At 42.4% G+C, this 20,161-nt stretch overlaps 1 protein-coding gene across 1 annotated transcript in view; it reads right to left on the minus strand.

The window, feature by feature from the left end:
* The window catches only part of RP1 (RP1 axonemal microtubule associated), a 742,035-nt gene that overhangs the window by 599,196 nt on the left and 122,678 nt on the right, over nt 1–20,161 (minus strand). Inside the window, exons 9-11 of the mRNA XM_073583994.1 lie at nt 15,557–15,633; nt 15,435–15,466; nt 15,218–15,347 (exon numbers count right to left, since the gene is read on the minus strand). Of these exons, the coding sequence (XP_073440095.1) occupies nt 15,218–15,347; nt 15,435–15,466; nt 15,557–15,633 (239 nt within the window). The remainder of the gene's footprint in view (nt 1–15,217; nt 15,348–15,434; nt 15,467–15,556; nt 15,634–20,161) is intronic.

Consider the following 20,161-nt stretch of genomic DNA (forward strand, 5'->3'; position numbering starts at 1 on the left):
AAACCCAAGCAACAATATAATATGTTTTTTTTCCATTTCGCTTCACCATTAATTTTTTCAGTTTTTAAAGATATTGCTTAGTTCTGGAGTTAAAAAAAAAGTATGAATCAGTCAATAATTTTGTGAAAAAGAAGATTTTTGGTACTTACCGCAAAGTTCCTTTCTACGGCTGGAGTCACACACAACAAATAAAAAATCGGTCCGATTTTAACAGTACGAAATCGCACAAAGATTTCTTGTCCAGGGATCCGTCTGTCAACCGATTTTCCGGCGATGAACCGATTTTATTCGCATCTAAGCATCAAATTGACATCCAATGTCAATGCCTGATGCTCTTTCCTGTTGACCTGGAGAAGTCTTGCGATTTAATCGCAAGTCACACGTGCGGTGCGTTTTCAATGCAATTTTTAATCGCATCCATAGACTTGCATTGTCGAATCCGATCCGAAAATCGGTGACAATCGCAGCATGCTGCGATTGTCTCGGTCCAAGGAACGGATCCGATAAAAAAACGCATGATGGGAGCAGCAACATAGAATAACATTGGGACGAATGCAATGCGATTTTTTATCGCATTGCATTCGTCCGATTTTATCGCTAGTGTGACTCCGGCCTACTAGTCGTCATTGGAGGACACAGAAAACCATATGTGTAGGCTGTGTGACTGGGTCACTGGCACAGTATATGAAGGGAGATATGTGTCACTGCGCATATTAGCTTCAGTGATGTGAAACCAGAATAGTTTTCCTCCAATATGCTATGTGTTGGGAAGATTAAGTTATGTTTTGGGTAGAGATGAGCGACTTTGCCTTTTTTAGGGTCGAGTCGGGTTTCATGAAACCCGACTTTCTCAAAAGTTGAGTCGAACGAAATCGGCCGACTATAGGGAAAAGTCATGAAAAGTCGTGAAACATGAAACCCAATGCAAGTCAATGGGGAGAAAAGTCGGCAGTGAGTGGAGGACTGTAAACACACCTGGCATGAATTTTAACCCTAGAGGCGGCGAAATCTCCCTCTCTTCTCTCTTTCCCTCTCCCTCTCCCTCTCCCTCTCCGACTCCAGCTACGCTCCCGCTACGCTCCGCTTCTCTCATTGGCTGAAAAAAGTCACGTGCAAGTATTCGGCGAAACCCGACTTTGGCGCTTGGGTCGCGACCACATGGCCTACTTCACACTGTGGTTGGGTTTCGTTTCATGAAACCCAACTTTGGCAAAAGTCGGTGACTTTTGAATCTGACCGACCTGTTTCGCTCAACTCTAGTTATGGGCTTTTTTTTGGACCACCATAGAGCGGGTGGGAGGAGATCCACCGTATCTCCACCTGCAGAGTCCTGACAGGACCTGTGTGATGTCAGGGTCATGTGATCATGACATGGGGTGTTAAAAACCTGGCCATGAGAGTCAGTGGGTGTGTGTGTTGGGAGAGGTGGAACTCCCATGTAGCTCTCAGAGGAGCTAAGGATGATGTGCGTGTTGCCGCAGAGAAGCCTGCAGAGCAAGGACTCTGCTAAATGTTACCTTTTGTTTTGTTTTATCGTTATGCCAGAAAGGCTCTGTTTATTTAACCGAGTGCCGAATTTTGGCACATTTTTCATCGCTTTGAAATCTCTTTAACAATAACAATATGGAAGAGGCCAGGAGCCATTTGGTGAGCTGCATTTCTTGCTACATGTTCACAGACTTACCAGTGGAAAAGCGAAACTTCACATGCCACAAATGCAAGATTGTGTCCCTTTGGAGGAAAAGTTGCAAAATCTCAAAGAGAGGATAGCTACATTGAAGATCATTAAGGATGGTGAATAGTTCTTAAACAGTGCAGAATTATCTCTTCATGTTACAGAAAGAGAAGAAATTCGAAGTGCACCTGAAGAAACAGAGGAATGGAAATATGTGACCCAGAGAAACAGGGGGATCAGGAGGCACTCAGCGCCCATACTGCTCAGGAACCAGTGCCAGGCTCTTATGCAGGAGAACGATGAAGAAATACATCAGGATAAGACTTTTCCCACAAATAACAACCTTGTACGCCTTCAGAGTCCTCCTGGATGGAGAAAGAAAAATGTTGTGAAGAAGAAACGGAGAGTGTTGGTCATGGGGGATTCCCTGTTGAGAGGAACAGAGGCCGCTATCTGCAGACCGGATATAACCTCAAGAGAAATGTGCTGTCTTCCAGGTGCAAAAATTAAAGATGTGTCTGACAGGATATCAGGACTCTTCAGTCCTACAGATGACTACCTATTCCTGCTAATACATGTGGGGACAAATGACACAGCAAGAAACGACCTGGAAACCATTTGCAGTGACTTTGAAAACTTATGTAAGAAAGTGAAAGAACTGGGAAAGCAGGTGGTCTTCTCTTCCATCCTCCCAGTGGATGGCCATGGAACAAGGAGGTGGAATAAGATTCTGCAGGTGAACAACTGGCTATGTTGATGGTGCCATCAGCAAGGATTTGGATTTCTGGATCACGGAGTGAACTACCTATACAATGGATTACTTGATAGAGATGGGGTGCACCTTACGAAGACTGGAAAACATGTATTTGGAAGCCGCCTTGCTGCACTCATCAGGAGAGCTTTAAACTAGAACAATGTAGGAAGGGAAGCAAAAAGCCAGAAAAAGTCATACATTTGACAAATGCTATAGAGAATTCTGCTATTAGAAATGGGAGGAAAGAACAAAGACAAAAAAAATCTAAATAATAAAAATATTGGAGAAAGAGAAACCAATCACAAACTAAAATGTTGCTATACATATGTACAAAGCATGGGCAACAAACAAGGAGAATTGGAACTACTAACGCAGGAAAAGGAATATGATGTAATTGGAATCACTGAAATTTGGTGGGACAACACACATGATTGGAATACAAGGCTAGAAGCATACAACTTATTTGCAAGAAACAGACTTGATAAACGAGGAGGAGGTGTAGCATTGCATGTTAGAAACACGTATATCTGCACAGAGATTGAAGCTTCAGAGACTGGGAGTTCTGTGGAAACTGTTTGGGTAAGAATACAAGGACAGAACAATGGAAAGGACACCATTGTAGGCATTTACTAGAGGCCGCCTGTGCAAGCTGAAGATACGGATGAACTCTTTATGCATCAAATGGCCAAGTTCTCCAAAAAATATGACATAGTTGTCATGGGAGATTTCAACTATCCAGACATTTGTTGGGAATTTCAGGCAAAATTAACAGGTCAAGGAAATTGTTATCCTCTCTTGCTGACAACTTTATCTTCCAAAAGGTAGGGGAGAAAACAAGGGGATCTGCTATCTTGGATCTATTCGTTATAAACAGGGAGGAAATGGTTGAGGAGGTAAGAGTGGCTGAGACCCTAGGAGGTAGTGACCATGCTATTTTAGAATTTTGGATAACTAGAGGAGTTAGACCTGTGAAGACTCAGACATCAAGGTTAGATTTAAAAAAGGCAGATTTTAAGGGATTCAGAAAGAGAATTGGAGGGATCCAATGGCTGGATATCCTTAAGGACAAAAATGTCCAGGAAGGATGGGAAATCTTAAAAAATGAAATTCTCAAGGCACAATTGTTAACAATTCCGAAAAGAGGGAAGAATAGGAAGTATTTAAGGAAACCAGGATGGATGAACACAGAACTTAAGCACATGCTAAAAAGGAAGAAAGAAATGTTTATAAAATGGAAAGAGGGAGACATATCTAAAGAAGAATATAATGCTGTCTGCAGAGCCTGCAGGGCACGAATCAGATTATCTAAATCTGACAATGAATTGAGGCTTGCAAGAGATGTCAAAAGCAATAAAAAAGGATTTTGGGGATATGTCAAAAGTAAAAGAAAAGTCAAAGATGCTATAGGATTTCTACAGGATGAAAATGATGAAATGGTAAGACAGGATGTTGAGAAGGCCGAACTTTTAAATTCCTATTTTGCATCTGTTTTCTCTCAGAAAGGAAATGTAACATCAACTGTTCTTCACTGTCCTATTAAGGGAATAGAAGAATCCAGGATATCATATATATATATATCATATAAGCAGAAAGATAGTGAGGAAACACTTAGCTAACCTAAATGAATTCAATTCTTGGAGAACAGGAGAAGTCCCAGAAGACTGGAGAAGAGAAAACGTTGTTCCTATCTTCAAAAAGGGGAAGAAGGTGGACCCAGGCAACTATAAGCCGGTGAGTCTGACTTCTATACCAGGAAAGATCTTTGAACAAATTATTAAACAACATGTATGTAAGTACCTGGATAAGAATTAAGTGATTAAACAGAGGCAGCTTGGGTTTGTAACTAATAAGTCATGTCAGACTAACTTAATTTCCTTCTATGACAGAATCACTGACTGGGTGGATCAGGGAAATGCTGTAGATATAGTATATCTTGACTTCAGGAACGCATTTGACAAAGTATTGTCACGTTCACGTGTGTCTGGACGCAGCGAGTACCGCAAGGCGAACCCATGTGACACACGTGACCCTGGATACACTGCCTCCAGTGGGGCAAATTTAAATAATAAACACGTGCAGCTGGATACACCGCCTCCAACTGGCGAATTTAGACATTACACGTATATACAAGTCTGGAAACCCCGCATCCAGTAAGGAGAATTTAAATAATAAGGGAAACCTGGGAAACATTAACAATGGTGGGCCCTGCGATAGGGAATAGGGAAGTGAAGACCTCCTGAGCTCCCCTGAGCCAGTGTCCCTGCACTCCTAACGTTCCCTATGCCGGTTCCACACCAGGCGCGCAACAGGAACCTAAAAACCCTAGCTCGCCCTGACCTAAACCCTCACTAGGGAATTGGTCGGTGCGGAAACTAATCCCACCACTGCACTAAAACACACATGAGGAAAGATGACAAAACAGGGGAAACACCACTTAGCTTTGCTCTGTTGCATACGCTCCTAGCAACAGAGCCCACCACCTGTGTGCATCTTCTCCTCCACCCGCATCCATCACCATAACTGGATCCTTCACCATAGTGCAGCCTTGGAGCAGAGTCCACCACCAGTTGCAGCTGTTCAGTAACAGAGTCCCAAAGATAAGTTTAGCTCCTGCCCAAAAAGTCAAGCATGCTTGAGTCCAGCTCTCAGCAACCAAGTCCCGCATGCTGAGTGCAACTCTCTCCATAGTCGTCACTCCACCAAGCCATGCAAGCACTTCCTGCCAACACCATAAACTGTGACTCCACCACGCCATGCCAGGCTTCCTTGCAGACCACCTAGCTGCCACTCATCCCCTCTGGCTGGGCTGCGCAGGACTCATGTTCAGCTCCTTCATTCACCCAGGCTTGCTTGTGAAAAACTAACACACAATCAATATCATCAACCATGAGTAAACCACCTGGCACTCATTTATATAGCATTCACACCTGTTACCTATTCACGTGCACTTAACCAAAGAACTAAAGTGCGATACAACTACCCACCATCAGGGCAAATTAGAATGAATGACACCACGTGTAATGATTCTAATGGCCTCCAGGGGCAATCAACCCTCTTTGGCACCAAGCCAAAGGAAAAAAAAGTTCACTTTGTCCATTTCATAGAATCATAGAATCATAGAATCATAGAATCGTAGAGTTGGAAGGGACCTCCTGGGCCATCTGGTCCAACCCCCTGCTCAAAGCAGGATTCGCCAAATCATCCCAGTCAGATGTCTGTCCAGCCTCTGTTTGAAGACTTCCATTGAAGGAGAACTCACCACTTCTCGTGGCAGCCTGTTCCACTCATTGATCACTCTAACTGTCAAAAAGTTTTTTCTAATATCTAATCTGTGTCTCTTCCCATTCAGTTTCATCCCATTGCTTCTAGTCTTTCCTTGTGCAAATGAGAATAAAGTTGATCCTTCTACAATGTGACAGCCCTTTAGATATTTGTAGACAGCTATTAAGTCTCCTCTCAGTCTTCTCTTTTGCAAACTAAACATTCCCAAATCCTGCAACCTTTCCTCATAAGACAGGGTTTGCAGACCGGTCACCATTCTGGTCGCTCTTTTCTGAACTTGCTCCAGTTTGTTGATGTCTTTTTTAAAATGTGGTGCCCAAAACTGGACACAATATTCCAGATGAGGTCTGACCAAAGAGGAGTAGAGGGAAATAATGACTTCACGTGATCTAGACTGTATGCTTCTGTTAATACATCCTAGAATTGCATTTGCCTTTTTTGCTGCTGCATCACACTGTTGACTCATATTCAGTCTGTGATCTATTAGTATACCCAAGTCTTTTTCACATGTGCTGTCACTTAGCCCTATTCCTCCCATTCTATATATGCTTTTTTCATTTTTATTGCCCAGATGTAGTACTTTGCATTTCTCCCTGTTAAAAACCATTCTGTTAGTTGCTGCCCACTTCTCCAGTTTATTTAAATCTTTTTGAATCCTCTCTCTCTCTTCTCTAGTATTAGCTATCCCTCCTAGCTTTGTGTCATCAGCAAATTTAATCAGTTTACCCTCAATTCCTTCATCTAAATCGTTGATAAAGATGTTGAACAATACAGGGCCCAGGACAGAGCCCTGTGGTACCCCACTTGAGACATTCTTCCAACTGGATGTGCAGCCATTTACGACCACTCTTTGGGTCCGATCACTAAGCCAGTTATGAATCCACCTAACAGTTGCCTTGTCCATTCCATACTTAGTCATTTTTTCAATAAGGATTGTATGAGAGACTTTGTCAAATGCTTTGCTGAAGTCAAGATATACTATATCTACAGCATTTCCTTGATCCACCCAATCAGTGATACCGTCATAGAAGGAAATTAAGTTAGTCTGACATGACTTATTAGTTAGAAACCCATGCTGACTCTGTTTAATCACTTCATTCTTATCCAGGTATTGACATACATGTTGTTTAATAATTTGTTCAAAGATCTTTCCTGGTATAGAAGTCAGACTCACCGGCCTATAGTTGCCTGGGTCCACCTTCTTCCCCTTTTTGAAGATAGGAACAACATTTGCTCTTCTCCAGTCTTCTGGCACTTCTCCTGTTCTCCAAGAATTTTCAAAGATTATGGAGAGGGGTTCAAAAATTTCTTCTGCTATCTCCTTCAGTACTCTGGGGTGTAATTCATCTGGACCTGGAGACTTGAATTCATTTAGGTTAGCTAAGTGTTTCCTCACTATCTTTCTGTTTATAGATATCCTGGATTCTTCTATTCCCTTAATAGGACAGTGAATAACAGTTGATGTTGCATTTCCTTTCTGAGAGAAAACAGATGCAAAATAGGAATTTAAAAGTTCAGCCTTCTCAACATCCTGTCTTACCATTTCATCATTTTCATCCTGTAAAAATCCTATAGCATCTTTGACTTTTCTTTTACTTTTGACATATCCCCAAAATCCTTTATTATTGCTTTTGACATCTCTTGCAAGCCTCAGTTCATTTTCAGCTTTAGTTAATCTGATTTGTGCCCTGCAGGTTCTGCAGACAGCATTATATTCTTCTTTAGATATGCCTCCCTCTTTCCATTTTATAAACATTTTTTTCTTCCTTTTTAGCATGTGCTTAAGTTCTGTGTTCATCCATCCTGGTTTCCTTAAATGCTTCCTATTCTTCCCTCTTTTCGGAATTGTTAACAACTGTGCTTTGAGAATTTCATTTTTCAAGATTTCCCATCCTTCCTGGACATTTTTGTCTTTAAGGATATCCAGCCATTGGATCCCTCCAATTCTCTTTTTGAATCCCTTAAAATCTGCCTTTCTGAAATCTAACCTTGACGTCTGAGTCTTCACAGGTCTTCCACCTCTAGTAATCCAAAATTCTAAAATAGCATGGTCGCTACCTCCTAGGGTCCCAGCCACTTTTACCTCCTCAACCATTTCCTCCCTGTTTATAAGGATTAGATCCAAGGTAGCAGTTCCCCTTGTTTTCTCCCTTACCTTTTGGAAGATAAAGTTGTCAGCAAGAGAGGATAAGAATTTCCTTGACCTGTTAGTTTTGCCTGAGAGAGATTCCCAACAAATGTCTGGATAGTTGAAATCTCCCATGACAACTATGTCATATTTTTTGGAGAACTTGGCCATCTGATGCATAAAGAGTTCATCTATATCTTCGGCTTGCACAGGCGGCCTGTAGTAAATGCCTACAATGGTGTCCTTTCCATTGTTCTGTCCTTGTATTCTTACCCAAACAGTTTCCACAGAACTCCCAGTCTCTGAAGCTTCAATCTCTGTGCAGATATACGCGTTTCGAACATACAATGCGACACCCCCTCCTCGTTTATCAAGTCTGTTTCTTGCAAATAAGTTGTATCCTTCTAGTCTTGTATTCCAATCATGTGTATTGTCCCACCAAGTTTCAGTGATTCCAATTACATCATATTTCTGTTCCTGTGTTAGTAGTTCCAATTCTCCTTGTTTGTTGCCCATGCTTTGTGCATTAGTATAGAAACATTTTAGTTTGTGCTTGGTTTCTCTTTCTCCAATATTTTTATTAATTAGATTCTTTCGTCTTTGTTCTTCCTTTCCACTTCTAATAGCAGAGTTCTCAATAGCATTTGTCAGGTGTATGGCTTTTTCTGGTCTTTTGCTTCCCTTCCCATGTTGTTCTAGTTTAAAGCTCTCCTTACAAGTGTAGCAAGGCGACTTCCAAATACATCCTTTCCAGTCTTCGTAAGGTGCACCCCATCTCTAGCAAGTAGTCCATCGTATAAGTAGTTCACTCCGTGATCCAGAAATCCAAATCGTTGCTGACGGCACCATCGACGTAGCCAGTTGTTCACCTGCAGAATCTTATTCCACCTCCTTGTTCCATGGCCATCCACTGGGAGGATAGAAGAGAAGACCACCTGTGCTCCCAGTTCTTTCACTTTCTTGCCTAAGTCTTCAAAGTCTCTGCAGATGGTTTCCAGGTCGTTTCTTGCGGTGTCATTTGTCCCCACATGTAGTAGCAGGAATGGGTAGTCATCTGTAGGTCTGAAGAGTCCTGATATCCTGTCAGACACATCTTTAATTTTTGCACCTGGAAGACAGCACATTTCTCTTGTAGTTATATCCGGTCTGCAGATAGCGGCCTCTGTTCCTCTCAGCAGGGAATCCCCCATAACCACCACTCTCCGTTTCTTCTTCACAACATTTTTCTTTCTCCATCCAGGAGAACTCTGAGGGCGTACAAGGTTGCTGTTTGTTGGCAAAGTCTTATCCTGATGTATTTCTTCATCGTTTTCCTGCGTGAGAGCCTGGTACTGGTTCCTGAGCAGTATGGGTGCTGACTGCCTCCTGATCCTCCTGCTTCTCTGGGTCACATGTCTCCATTCCTCTGTTTCTTCAGGTGCACTTCGAATTTCTTCTCTTTCTGTAACATGAAGAGATAATTGTGCTCTGTTCAAGAACTCTTCACCTTCCTTAATGATCTTCAACGTAGCTAACCTCTCTTCAAGATTTTGCAACTTTTCCTCCAACAGGGACACAAGCTTGCATTTGTGGCATGTGAAGTTTGGCTTTTCCACTGGTAAATCTGTGAACATGTAGCAAGAAATGCAGCTCACCAAATGGCTCCTGGCCTCTTCCATCTTGAGATTTCTTAAAAACGATGAAAGATGATCGTTAAACTGTCAGATCCATGCTGGATCATGACAGTACCCCCTCCTTAATGAGGGGCCACTGGACCCTCAAGACCACTCCACATTAGGGAAACACCTACAGCGGGGACGCCCAGATCCTGAGTTCACACCACAACAACCTGACACTTCAGGTTAATGACAAACGCACCGCTGGTATTGGCAATACATGTTCTGGAGGCACCACTCATCTCCACAGCGCCGACCTGGAGAACGAGTTTATGTATGTGTATGTTTGCTATGAGCTGATCAGACTCCATAACACACTTTCACAAGATGTTTTTTGGTGGCCACCCATATATGCTCGTTCACACACAGGTCCGGACCTGAATGTATATTGCACACATTCGTTTGTCATATATTTGATGAACTCCTTCTGGACACGACAACAGAGGCGTCCCCTGCTGTCACCACACTCACATCCCAGCTATTCACCAAGGGACACCATCCTCCAACCCTTTCACCATGAGGTCTGCGCCTCCCAGGGTTGGTTAATGGCGAGGGGTGAGATTTGTCCCTACTCCCCCGCACGCACCTGCTGCACACACCTGGAGGAGAAGGGGACAGGAATATGGAGGAAAAATACACTCGCTGGTTGCCTTCCTCCACACGACCAGGAGGGGGCGGCCTCTTCGTTGGTATTGAAGATTTGGCGTGAGCCCCGCGGACTATCACCAGTCTGCTCACTACAGGGACGTACCCCTTTACCTCGGGGAACCCCAGACAGCACCATGGGGATCACCAACTCCACCCACCTGTCTGGTTACATCCGCCTGTATGAACAAGTCCCGCTCCCCAGCAGCGACTCTAGGGGCTTTTACCAAAGCCGCAGGGACATGGAGGAAATATAAACTCGCTGGTCTCCTTCCTACACACGACCAGGAGGGGGCGGCTTCTTCGGTGGTATTGAAGATTTGGTGTGAGCACCGCGGACTATACACCAGTCTGTTCACTACAGGGACGTGCCCCTTCACCTCGGGGAACCCCAGACAGCGCCATGGGGATCACCAACTCCACCCACCTGTCTGCTTACGTCCACCTGTATGAACAAGTCAAGCTCCCCAGCAGCGACTCTCGGGGGCTTTTACCAGATCCGCAATTTGCCAAAGCCACCATTTTGATTTCCTGGTTACCTGAGCAGAGGCCCCAGACCCTGATAACTGCTGCTGCAGCAGCTCTAAGCACCTTGCCGCTCCCAAATCACCTCAGTGAGGCCCGGCAGCAATAACTCAGCGGTCTCCACATGGCCAAAGCTCACCAGAAAAAAAAATGTTGGGTTGGTGATAATGTCACGGTCACATGTGTCTGGACGCAGCGAGTACCACAAGGCAAACCCATGTGACACACATGACCCTGGATACACCGCCTCCAGTGGGGCAAATTTAAATAATAAACACATGCAGCTGGATACACCGCCTCCAACTGGCGAATTTAGACATTACACGTATATACAAGTCTGGAAACCCCGCATCCAGTAAGGTGAATTTAAATAATAAGGGAAACCTGGGAAACATTAACAATGGTGGGCCCTGCGATAGGGAATAGGGAAGTGGAGACCTCCTGAGCTCCCCTGAGCCAGTGTCCCTGCACTCCTAACGTTCCCTATGCCGGTTCCACACCGGGCACGCAACAGGAACCTAAAAACCCTAGCTCGCCCTGACCTAAACCCTCACTAGGGAATTGGTCGGTGCGGAAACTAATCCCACCACTGCACTAAAACACACATGAGGAAAGATGACAAAACAGGGGAAATACCATTTAGCTTTGCTCTGTTGCGTACGCTCCTAGCAACAGAGCCCACCACCTGTGTTCATCTTCTCCTCCACCCGGATCCATAACCATAACTGGATCCTTCACCATAGTGCAGCCTTGGAGCAGAGTCCACCACCAGTTGCAGCTGTCCAGTAACAGAGTCCCGAAGATAAGTTTAGCTCCTGCCCAAAAAGTCAAGCATGCTTGAGTCCAGCTCTCAGCAACCAAGTCCCGCATGCTGAGTGCAACTCTCTCCATAGTCGTCACTCCACCAAGCCATGCAAGCACTTCCTGCCAACACCATAAACTGTGACCCCACCACGCCATGCCAGGCCTCCTTGCAGACCACCTAGCTGCCACTCATCCCCTCTGGCTGGGCTGCGCAGGACTCATGTTCAGCTCCTTCATTCACCCAGGCTTGCTTGTGAAAAACTAACACACAATCAATATCACCAACCGTGATTGAACCACCTGACACTCATTTATAGAGCATTCACACCTGTTACCTAATCACGTGCACTTAACCAAAGAACTAAAGTGCGATACCACTACCCACCATCGGGGCAAATTAGAATGAACGACACCACGTGTAATAATTCTAATGGCCACCGGGGGCAATCAACCCACTTTGGCACCAAGCCAAGGGAAAAAAAGTTCACTTTGTCCATTTAAACTGTCAGATCCATGCTGGATCATCACAAGTATCTCACACAATCCTTATTGAAAAAATGACTAAGTATGGAATGGACAAGGCAACTGTTAGGTGGATTCATAACTGGCTTAGTGATCGGACCCAAAGAGTGGTTGTAAATGGCTGCACATCCAGTTGGAAGAATGTCTCAAGTGGGATACCACAGGGCTCTGTCCTGGGCCCTGTATTGTTCAACATCTTTATCAATGATTTTGATGAAGAAATTGAGGGTAGACTGATTAAATTTGCTGATGACACAAAGCTAGGAGGGATAGCTAATACTAGAGAAGAGAGAGAGAGGATTCCAAAAGACATAAATAAACTGGAGCAGTGGGCAGCAACTAACAGAATGGTTTTTTTCAGGGAAAAATGCAAAGTACTACATCTGGGCAATAAAAATGAAAAAAGCATATACAGAATGGGAGGAATAGGGCTAAGCAACAGCACATGCGAAAAAGACTTGGGTATACTAATAGATCACAGACTACATGTGAGTCAACAATGTGATGCAGGAGCAAAAAAGGCAAATGCAATTCTAGGATGTATTAACAGAAGCATACAGTCTAGATCACGTGATGTCATTATTGCCCTCTACTCCTCTTTGGTCAGACCTCATCTGGAATACTGTGTCTAGTTTTAGGTGCCACATTTTAAAAAAGACATCAACAAACTGGAGCAAGTTCAGAAAAGAGCGACCAGAATGGTGACCGGTCTGCAAACCATGTCTTATGAGAAAAGGTTGCAGGATTTGGGAATGTTTAGCTTGCAAAAGAGAAGACTGAGAGGAGACTTAATAGCTGTCTACAAATATCTCAAGGGCTGTCACATTGTAGAAGGATCATCTTTATTCTCATTCGCACAAGGAAAGACTAGAAGCAATGGGATGAAACTGTATGGGAGGACACACAGATTAGATATTAGAAAAAGCTTTTTGACAGAGTGATCAATGAGTGGAACAGTGTTATGAATGAGTCACCGTAGGAGGCAAAAACAGAAATACTAGCTGAGTCCAGAAAACCAGAAAAGTTGGCAGCTATCGGATTGCAAACCCCTGAACCTAACAACAACAACTAGCAGTAGCCGTGGGGTGTTTCTACGGTGCCCTAGACCCCTCGATCACAGCCGGAGAACTACATAGCCTAAAGACAGAAAGGGAAATCTAAACTGCCGCAGAGCAGACCCCAAAGCAATAGGCAGCCCCCAACATATAATGACGGTGAAGCAAGATGAAAAAACACTCACAGAGATAGAAAGATAGGCTGAGCAAATGATGGGGCCCAAGCTAACTAAATAGGACAGAATAGAAAAGCTGCTGTCTACAATCCGCCAAAACCCTCTCAAAAACAAGAGCCAACAGACTGATAGGGAAAAAAGCCCTGAAGACGCTAGGCTTCAAAAAGACTATATTAGTACTCAGGTATTATCTGAAGACAGAGCAAAAAGGAATTCAGCTCACCCAGCAGGGAAAGGCAGAAATCCAGAAAAACAAGGCAAAACAAAACCAAAACACAAATGCAAAAAGTAGAGCAGAAAACTTAGCTTTTGAGGAGCAGGAATCAGACTGGTCTCCAAGAATCCCTCAGAGTAATCACCCGCAAGGCAGAAGGGCGTTGGCTGCCTTATATCCAGTCAGCAATCCCAGTCACCCAGTCATCATCATTCTGCTGAGGTGCTTTGTAATCAGCCTCACTACCTTCCTTCACCAGAAGAGGGAGTTCATCAGACCTCAATGGTGAAGGGGAAAATGAACTCACAACAGAACAGGCTGCCACGAGAGGTGGTGAGCACTCCTTCAATAGAAGTCCTCAAACAGAGACTGGACAGACATGTGTCTGGGATGATTTAGTGAATCCTGCTTTTAGCAGGGGTTTGGACAAGATGGCCTAGGAGGTCCCTTCCAACTCTATGATTCTATGATTTTTTCCTGAACCCTGCTGAAATTTATGCTGTCCATAATAAACTAGCAGGTAAACTACCACCAGTATGGTTCCTGTGTCTACATGGTAAAGCAACTGAGTGAGTCAACCCCTTACAGCTGCTATCATTAGGAGGCTGGCACTAATAATTACACTTAAAGGGGTTGACCACTTCTATGACAACACTTTCTCAATCCCTATGTTTCCCACCAGTAAAGCAATAACACCTATACTCACTTTCGATGCTGCCGCCAATTTTGCAGTGTTGACACTGGCTCTCCCAGGGCTCACTTCACATAACAATCATTGCAGCCAATCAGTACTGACTTCACTTAGCACTCCTTCGGATAAATCAGACATCCTGAGGAAATGAGAAAGCAGCCACAGCTGTATTCGAGTGAAAGGAGAGTGAAGTCAGCACTGATTGGCTGCAGGGATTGCATGACAGAACAATGCCATGTGAACCCCAGGACACCAAGTGCCGACACCGGATTTGAGTATAGGTGTTATTATTTTACTGGGGGGGGGACATAGATTTGGGAGGGGTTGTCTGATTAGTGGACAACCTCATTAATGGTGAAGTGTGGGGTTTATACCTCTAATTTCCTGACATCCCAAAGTAATACAGCAAACCACATTCAAGTCTGAAAGATTGAACTGATAGGGAAATCCATTTCCTTCATCTCCTATAATGAAGACATCATTCTTTCAATACACATTATCCTGTACAAACCACACAAGAGAAACAAGGTTCTGGATCTTTTTTGCGCACCTTGTAACATAGTAGCATAGTTATTAAGGCTGAAGGAAGACTTTATGTCCATCTAGTTCAACCCATATCCTATCCTAACCTGCCCTAACATGTTGATCCAGAGGAAGGCAAAAAAAACCCATTTGGCAAACAGTAAGCTTCACATTGGGGAAAAAAATTTCTTCCTGACTCCACATACGGGAATCAGACTAGCTTCCTGGATCAACGCAGTATCAAGGAAACTAGTGTATTTAACCTGTAATATTATACTTTTCAAGAAAGGCATTCAGACCCTTCTTAAATTTTAGTAGGGAATCACTCATTACAACATCATATGGCAGAGAGTTCCATAGTCTCACTGCTCTTTCAGTAAAGAGTCCACGTCTGTGAGTATGCTTAAACCTTCTTTCCCCCAGACGTAGAGGATGCCCCCTTGTCACCTTCATAGGTCTAAGAGTAGGAGGAATGTACATAGTGGTCTTGACTTGCCTTTTTACTCTTTTTATATTATTTTGGTAGAAATAAATATAAATTATGTTTGTAAATTTAAGGCTAACGTTACCATATTTATCCTTTTTGTCTCCAAGTGCATCCACTCTCCCATCTGGAGTAAGTCGTATAAATTTTCCTGTTGCTTTACAGTATAACTGTAGGCAGTTCTCATTCTGATACTTCCATCTCTCAGCAGTCCACTGAAAAGTTTACATAAAAACATCATCATAATATGTTCCAACGCCTTATAGAATCAAAGATGCCAAGCATTCATATATCTGATTTACCATTTCGTTCTTCTTGACTTCAAGTTCATAACCTGTTGAAGTAACAATATTGTAGTGGTAAATACGATTCTCCTTAAGGCATTAAGGGCTATGTGGTATTAGCTCCAGATTTGCAGGCTTACTGGCTGGGAAATCAGCTTCATCTGTGACAGATAGTTTTATGACAATTTTCCCATCCTCTTCTCCTTCATCTAGCCACCTAGTAAGAAAATTAAAAATCATTGTCACCTGTCTCAACTGGGCTATCCAATTATATATTATAAAAACATAAAAAAGGAATCAACTTTGGACTAAAATAACAAACAGACAAGCAAGCAACAACAAAAAAAAGAGGTAAAAGGCTGCCCTACTGGAATCACAAATAGAAACTATGGTCAAATATCACCATCAAATAGTTGAAATTTTTTTAAAATTTTTTTCCACATATAATTATAATACTTTCCTATTATAGACAGTTGATTCAAACCAATGGTTTTCTATAGTTTACATTTCCCAGATTAAACTGATTAGACTTAAACATAAGGAATTTCAGCAGGGGCGGACATACAGTTGTGCTCAAAAGTTTACATACTCTGGCAGAATTTTTGCTTTCCTGGCCTTTTTTCAGAGAATATGAATGATAACATCAAAACTTTTTCTCCACTCATGTGAGGATGTTACCTTTAGTAGCCATTCAATCCCATTTGTGTCAACTTCTGTGCATGCTATCAGGCCAAAACCACCAGGGTATGTGAGCTTTTGATCAGGGTCATTTGGATGTTTTGGGTTGTCATTATGATTTAAGAAGAGAAAACACAGCAGTTTGACAATAAATGGCTTCACCCAACCACTAACCATGAGTAGAGAAAAAGTTTTGGTGTTATCATTCATATTATCTGAAAAAAGGCCAAGAAAGCAAAAATTCTCATATATTGTTTTTGTACGGGGACCTCTTCTGTCTGTGTCCACCACTGAATCTCAGGATATTCTTGTTTTTAATATTTCTTATAAAGAATATTTATATTTCCACCTGAACCTGCATAGAAAAGAATGAAAACCCTAAGGCCGTGTCTACAATGACTGGCAATGTAGATGGGATTTATTGAAATCTCATGCCCACTGTGCTTTTATTTTTATTCACTATATACTGACCCGCGATGCGTGTCTCAAATCCTTAACATGTCAATTTCTCTTTCGGGTACACCGAGTTTTATGTGCCTTTCTTTCCCATACACTTGCAGAAAATCCACAGGTAAAAAATATACGTGTTTTTACTGTATTTACATGGCTGAAACGCATAAAAAATGCTTGTAATTTGCACAGAACTATATCTATACAGTTTTGTCAAAGCCAAATACCAGGAGGTATCAAAAGCAAAGCCGCTTTATTTACAACATGACATACCAACAAGAGACAAAAAACAGTGTCAAAAACACATTACAAATGCATGTAAAATAACGCACTTTAAAATGCAATGAAAAAACGCAAGGAACCTAATTTACTTAATCAAAAACTCAGTGGGAATGTAGCCTAAGAGATATTTTGTCAGCTCCTGGGATATATGTAGGTGGTTATGTGGGCAATCCAATCTAAGTGTAGGAGTGCCTTTCCCTTTCATACTAATCAAAGCAGCTAGAAGTCATGTACTGACAATAATAGGAAAAACATACAAGATTGATAGACTCAAAAAGAATAGAGAGAAAGTAAAACAAAGATGAGGAAAGCGAGAAAGAACATTTCTAGGTATTCTTTCATGGGAGTGATTGACAGGAAGATAAAATTCAATCAATCCTAAATGGATGCATCTCTAAAAGGGGTTTTTCAGTCTTTTCCTAAAAGGCTTCAGTCACTCTATGTGATTGCGGAGTTCTGAATCTTCACAGTGTGTGAACTGCATGTTGTCAGGATTCTCCGGTCCGTGGCAAGACTGGGTGGTCATGTAACTGCAAGTATGAGAGTCACATTCTTCAGCCTTGTTCAATACACGTGAATTGAGCAAGGCAAGGCAAGTCTAGTAGGCACGAGACTGCATGCATGCAAATTTCATATGCTCGGTAACATCACATTCAGTCTCACGACAGACACCAGAGAATCCTGACAGTGTGTGGTGCGCGCACTGTTAAAATTCAGAAGTCTGCTTTCACATAGAGTGACTACAAACTTTTAACAAAAGACCAGACATCCCTTTTAAGTATACCATTCACAGTTTTGGAAAATAAACTTCTATTCTGTCAAAGTGAAATAATGTGCAGACCAAAAGAATAGCAACATTTGTAATTATTATCATTTAATATTAGAATAATCTAGTTTTAGAATTCTTTTGGTTAGGGATGCTATTCCATTAGATAATATGTGGAATCAAGAGGAAAATATAAATTTAGGGTAGTTTTTTATTTCTACAGTTGCTGTATTTAAATCTGAATGATGGCTGTGTTCTTGTATAAGTGGAATTTAAGTAGAGTTAACTTTAAGTTTTTCCAATATTACAGTTTCAAATAAAAATACATTTCTCACGATTTGATGAGAAACATGGAACAGAAACTACAAGAATGCACAATGATTACACTATTTTTCATGTCAACACTTTGAACAAATTATGTTGCATGCCATGATATAAAGCCGCGCTGATTTACAGATAATTTCATAATATTAAACTACGGAACAACAACCCTTAGCAAGATTTCATTAGCTGCGCTCTCAGTCATGTCGGCATGTGAAAGCTTTTTGCATTTCAAATGTTCTGTTAATGAAAAGTTTACAAGCACGCTGCTGCATTTATGCTGTTCACCATTGTCTGCAAACCTCAGGAAATTTCTATAACCGTGATTAAGGTAAATGAAGACTTGTCCGAAAAGGTTGTTCAGTGAAAACAATTGAAATTAAAACTTTAGCAGAAATGTTTTATTCCTGCTGACCCACAGAAAGGATGAGGTTTTGCAGCAGTTGAAGCAGGAAATTAGACCAAATATGAAAATCAACTCCTATCTAGGTTTCCCTTTCCCCAGAGCATTTGTCTATATTTATTTTTTCTATTTATTTTATTCATTTATATAACGACATTAATTCCACAGCGCTTTATTACATCATCGCTGTCAGGAATGGGCTCACAATCTAGATTCTCTATCAGTATGTCTTTGGAACGTTGGAGGAAACCAGAGAACGTGGAGGAAACCCACGCAAACACGGGGAGAACATACAAACTCCTTGCAGATGTTGGGTTCGGACGGTGGGATTTCAACCCAGGACCCCCAGCACTGCAAAGTCATCTTGCTGCCCCTGTATCTATATATCCCTGTCAAGGAAGAGCGACATACACCTTGGACGCATTGCCCTCTAGCTCTCTCCCTAGCAAATATTTGAAAGTACACCTATTTTATTTATTTCTAGATCTACTGAAAATGGAAATAATTCTAATTAAAGGGAACTTGACAGCTGATAAATGCTGCCCGATCCATGGATGGGCATGGACCGGTCACTGACTCCATCACTTCAGTCATGCATGTTTAACTCTGAAACACTGCAGCTTTTCCAAGATAAACATAGTTTAATAGCCGCAGTAGACAGAGCCGCATAGGAGACTAGTCACTCACGTGGGTCGCCGGAGGCTTCTCCTGCCTGCTCCCGTGGAGTGACTGGTCTCTCCCTGCATGTGTGTTTAGGGAGCAACATATTACTCAAGAGGAGCAGGTGGGGAGAAGTCACTGCGGATTAATCTTTTGTGCAACCCAGTCCCCAGCGGTTACTATACTAGGCTGTGTTTCAGAGTTAAACATGGATGACTGAGATCATAAAGCCGCGCATGACCCATCCTGTCATTGGATCGGGCAATATGTATCAGTTTTCAGGATACCTTTACAAACATAAGTCATATTAATATGCCAAATTGTAAAACATAAATAAACCTTGCTTGAAAAAAAACAATAGTCTACTGGAATCTACCATTGATTCTTTTACTCATCATTCTTTCAAACAAAAGTGACTGAAATCATGGTTGAACCATCAAATGGAACATCAAGTGTAGATGTGAACGTAAATAGAGAATAACATGGCATAAATAGAGAATAACAAAAAAAATGCAATGAAATACTATGAATAAAGAACGTATCATTATAATTACCATAGAATTCTTAATATATTCAGCACATTATGAGCTGCGCAAATTGTCACGCTGCAGCCATGCAGGTAACTGCAACCTCCAATAGATGGCAATAGAGTGGAAGGATAGTAACAAGTCTGCAAGAGTAGACCTTCAGTGATGCAGCGAAGCCACCACCAGGTGGCACCAGAATAGTCAAGCAAGCTGAGTCCAACCCTAGACCGTCATGCAGTACCAAGGGAAAAAGCAAGCACAGAGTCCGTGTCGAGCCAAAGGGTCAATACCAGACAAAAGCCAGAAGTACCAGGGAAAAGAGGCAAAGGCAAGTCAGAGGCAAAACCGAGTCAAACACCGGGAAATCCAAAAGCAATCAGGAAACACTAAGACGGGACTGGCAGAGAGGGAGGAACAGACACAGGCAAGGTCAGAAAGGGCAGAAGGACAAATCAGGGTACTACCAGAGTCAGATACTCATGCCATAGGCAGAAAATATAACTGACATGGCCTGCAGGATGCAACAGGAAGAAATAGCAAACCTGAACCCAAAATGAGGCCAGGCAAAGTTAACCCTTGACATGATCAGCCCGGGAAAAGGGCAGACAGGACTCAAAACCCAGACTGGATCATAACTGAAATGACAAAAAATGAAATC

Source organism: Dendrobates tinctorius, unplaced genomic scaffold (assembly GCF_039654945.1).
Source record: "Dendrobates tinctorius isolate UK_male_01 unplaced genomic scaffold, ASM3965494v1 ptg000082l, whole genome shotgun sequence".
Lineage (NCBI taxonomy): Eukaryota > Metazoa > Chordata > Amphibia > Anura > Dendrobatidae > Dendrobates > Dendrobates tinctorius.